Source organism: Phaseolus vulgaris, chromosome 3, assembly GCF_000499845.2.
Source record: "Phaseolus vulgaris cultivar G19833 chromosome 3, P. vulgaris v2.0, whole genome shotgun sequence".
Classification (NCBI taxonomy): Eukaryota; Viridiplantae; Streptophyta; class Magnoliopsida; order Fabales; family Fabaceae; genus Phaseolus; species Phaseolus vulgaris.
Window position 1 is genome coordinate 23,136,539 of NC_023757.2, and position 3,605 is coordinate 23,140,143.

The window sequence follows — 3,605 nt, forward strand, 5'->3', positions numbered from 1 at the left end:
CTAGCTATTCATACCTGAGGAGGGGGCGTCCCGAAGGAATCCCCTAACCCCTGCTCAGGGACTAGACACCCGAATTTTAACTTATACTGAACGTACTTTGCTAATGGGTTGATCTCTGCACACGAGTATGTGCTCCCTTTACTTGCTCTGATTTTGACGCTAACTCCCTTATCTGGCGATGTCTCAACTTGGCAAAGCCTACGCCTGGCAACGCCTACTCTTGGCGATGCCTCATCTTGGCAACGCCTCTTCTTGGTGACTCCTTCTCTAGGTGAAGCCTTATCTTGGCGACGCCTACCTCAGGCGACGCCTTGAGTCTTTGTCTTTTTTTTCTTAATCTTTGCTTCTTACATCGTGTGGAAGGGAAAAACTGAGACAAAGCTTTACTTGAACTTTCTTTTTTACTTGGGTGACCTCATTAAAAAACCCCCGAGAGGGAAAAAGAGTGTCCCCTTTACAATTTTGTGTTTCATAACTTTCAAACATAACTTTCAACTGAAATAAAATTTTAAATTGGCCGCATTCCAACTGCGTGGAATGGGCCCTCCTTCTAAAGTCTCTAGATTGTACGAACCGTTTCCCTTGGCTTCTGTTACTCTGAAGGGTCTGGTCCACTTGGGAGACAATTTGTTCTCCAACTCGTAAGGATGAGCCTTCCTCATGACTAGGTCGCCAACTTGGAACTGCCGCAGCTTCACCTTAGAGCTGTACTGATGCTCTACTCTTCTCTTCACGACTTCAGCCTTTATCCTTACTTCCTGTCTGGCCTCGTCTAACAGGTCTAGATTCACCTTTCTCTCTTTGTTGCATTCCTCTGCCACAAAGCTTAGGAAACATGGGGAACTCTCGTGGATTTCTACTGGGATCATGGCATGTGACCCGTACACTAGGCTGAATGGTGTCTCCATGGTGGAAGATTGAGGCGTGGTGTGATAAGCCCACACGATCCTTGGTACTTCTTCTGCCCACGCCCCTTTAGCCTTCTTAAGCCTTCGCTTCAATCCCCTCAGTAAAACTTTATTCGCTACCTCTACCTATCCATTCGTCTGAGGGTGTTCGACTGATGCGAACACCTACTTGATTCCCACTTCTGCACACAGCTTCCCCAACTTCGCGAACTGAGTGCCATTGTTGGAGATGAGACGCCTTGGCACTCCAAAACGACACACAATGTTCTTCCAAACAAAGTGTTGTACTTTGTGTGCAGTGATCTGTGCCACTAGTTCTGCCTCTCTCCACTTCGTGAAGTACTCGATGGCAACTATCAAATACTTCATCTGCCTTATCTCCCGGGGAAAAGGCCCCAAAATATTAATTCCCCATGTGTGGAAGGGCCATGGGCTGTAGATCGATCTCAGCTCCTTTGGAGGTGCCTTATGCCAGTCTGCATGCATCTGGCACTGCTTGCATCGCTGGGCGTATCTTACACAATCTTCCCTCACTGATGGCCAATAAAACCCTGCGCCAATCACCTTGGAAGTTGTACCGTCCCGTATCCGGGCGTTGACAAAGTCAAGGTCAGAGTCAACGTCAGGATCAAAGTCAACATAAGGCGTCGCCTAGGTGAGGCGACGCCAAGTGCATGCATCGCCGAGGCGGGGCGTCACCAAGAGGGAGCGTCGTCAAGGTAAGGCGTCGCCTAGGTGAAGGCATCACCAAGTCAAGGCGTCGCCCAGCTAGGGCGTCGCCAAGGTCAAATGTCACAAAAGCAAGGCAATCACAGTGTCGCTCCCCGATACCCATGGGTAGGAGAGACCATGGAGGGAGCGACGCCGTGGGAAGGCCCCAAACCCCGATAACCCGGGGTAGCAATAAAGAGAAAAGAAAGGTGGCTTTAAGGCCATAGTAATAGCGCTAGTGGAGAGCAACCTGACTCGTGAAGCGCCCATGCCGCCCCCGAGACGCCCTTGGGGTAGATACGACTCATGAGGAGGGTCACGCCAGGGTGGCTCGGTGCAGGGTACGAGAGGAAGGTAGATACGCTCTCAAAGTGAGTGACTAGATGTTTGGGGGCATGAGTTGGCACCCAAAATGTCACCCCTTGCGCAGATGCACTCCCAGGTAGGAGGACTCACACGAGGAAATACCCCCAGATGGGGTCACGGCGTTGTGAGGCCCTCCACGTGTACAACAGCCAAGTCAGAATAGAAACGTCATTTTGTCATGTACAAGGTAATTAAAGTTATTTAATACAGTTTCCGTTTAGAGCGTTTAAGGTACTATAAATGCTCCCAAGCGGTTTAAACGTCTTAAATGCGCTGAACGTTTTATAATTCAATGCGCTTTAAGGCGCTTTGAATGTTGGAGTAGCTTAAATAGCGCCTCGAATGTTGGAAACGGGGTTGGAACTTTTGGCAGACTTTCCTAGAACACACTCTAGTTGCTTGCTCGAGTCTTGAGGCTACGGAAAATGGACTAGGGAGAGAGGTTGTTTGCCAAAAGGAGAAAATATACACTAGACACAGTTTCTTTGACCACCTTCAGAGTGCCATTCACGGTGCTCCGATACGGAGGTGTAGAGTTTTGGTGTTTCTTGCTAGCTCACTTGAGCGTCGGAGTGCAAACGGCCGCTACGGCGCCCTTTTGTCCTTCTTTGCAGGAATCCACAGGTCACCAGTGGGAAGGAGTCCCTAGCTGACGGGTGAGGTTGTGCACAAAGACGTCCCAGGTCAACCGGCCGGAACGTCTGGCGCCTACCGTGTGGCCGATTTAAAACATCAGTCCCATCACAAGCAACGATGATCTATCAGAGCCACCATAACGTTGGCAGAAGTTGGAGGAAACAGTGAAGAATGAGGGCCACCACTATACAAGGTACCGCACGCGCGGCGAGTGAGGAAATGTCCATGCAGCAGGTACTGGAAATGATGAGGGGGCTGCAGGATGAGATGGCGGAGTCGAGGATGGAACAAGAACACATCCAGGCGGATCTCGCAGACTCGCGCGCGAGAAACGAAGAGCTCCATCGTGTGAATGAAGAGTTGCGCCGGGATTTGAACTATAACCAAGGGCAACGTGAACAAGATGAGACCGAGCGTCTCACCCCACCAAGGGAATTTTCCACACCCTTCTCGCAGGAGATTCTGGATGCGATGATGCCCAACACGTTCGCGGGGCCCAAGGTGATCTTTACCGGGATGGAGGACCCCGAGGCGCATCTCACTACATTCCACACGCAGATGGTGTTGGTAGGCGGCTCCGATGCCGCGAGATGCAAGCTCTTTATGAGCACGTTGACAGGGATGGCAATGGATTGGTTCATCAGCCTTCCAAATGGCCATATCACCTCCTTTCGACAGTTGTCGCAGCTGTTTAGGGAGCAATACTTCGCGAACAAGGCCCCGCCGCCAGTTTCCTACGACCTGTTTGACGTAAAACAGTATTAGGGGGAGACTTTAAAGGAATACATCAACCGCTTCGGGGCCCAAGTGGTAAAAGTTGGTACTTCGGAGGAGCCTATGATTGTGTATGCCTTCAGGAAAGGCGTGTGTCCCGGCCCTTTTTGCGAATCTATTATTCGCAATCGCCCAAGGACCTTTGCTGAAATACGGCGTCGGGCGGTGGAACATATCGCCTCCGAAGGAGAGGTGTGCGAGAAGCGCACC

The 3,605-nt window shown here is 50.8% G+C and overlaps 1 protein-coding gene across 1 annotated transcript; it reads right to left on the reverse strand.

The window, feature by feature from the left end:
* Positions 1-491: 491 nt before the first annotated feature.
* Positions 492-1,394, reverse strand: LOC137839373 (uncharacterized). Its single transcript, XM_068648491.1, has 2 exons — positions 1,078-1,394; positions 492-990 (listed from the first exon to the last, which is right to left on the reverse strand). The coding sequence occupies exons 1-2, from the start codon at positions 1,392-1,394 to the stop codon at positions 492-494; spliced, it is 816 nt and encodes a 271-aa protein (XP_068504592.1).
* Between the last annotated feature and the right edge of the window lie 2,211 nt (positions 1,395-3,605).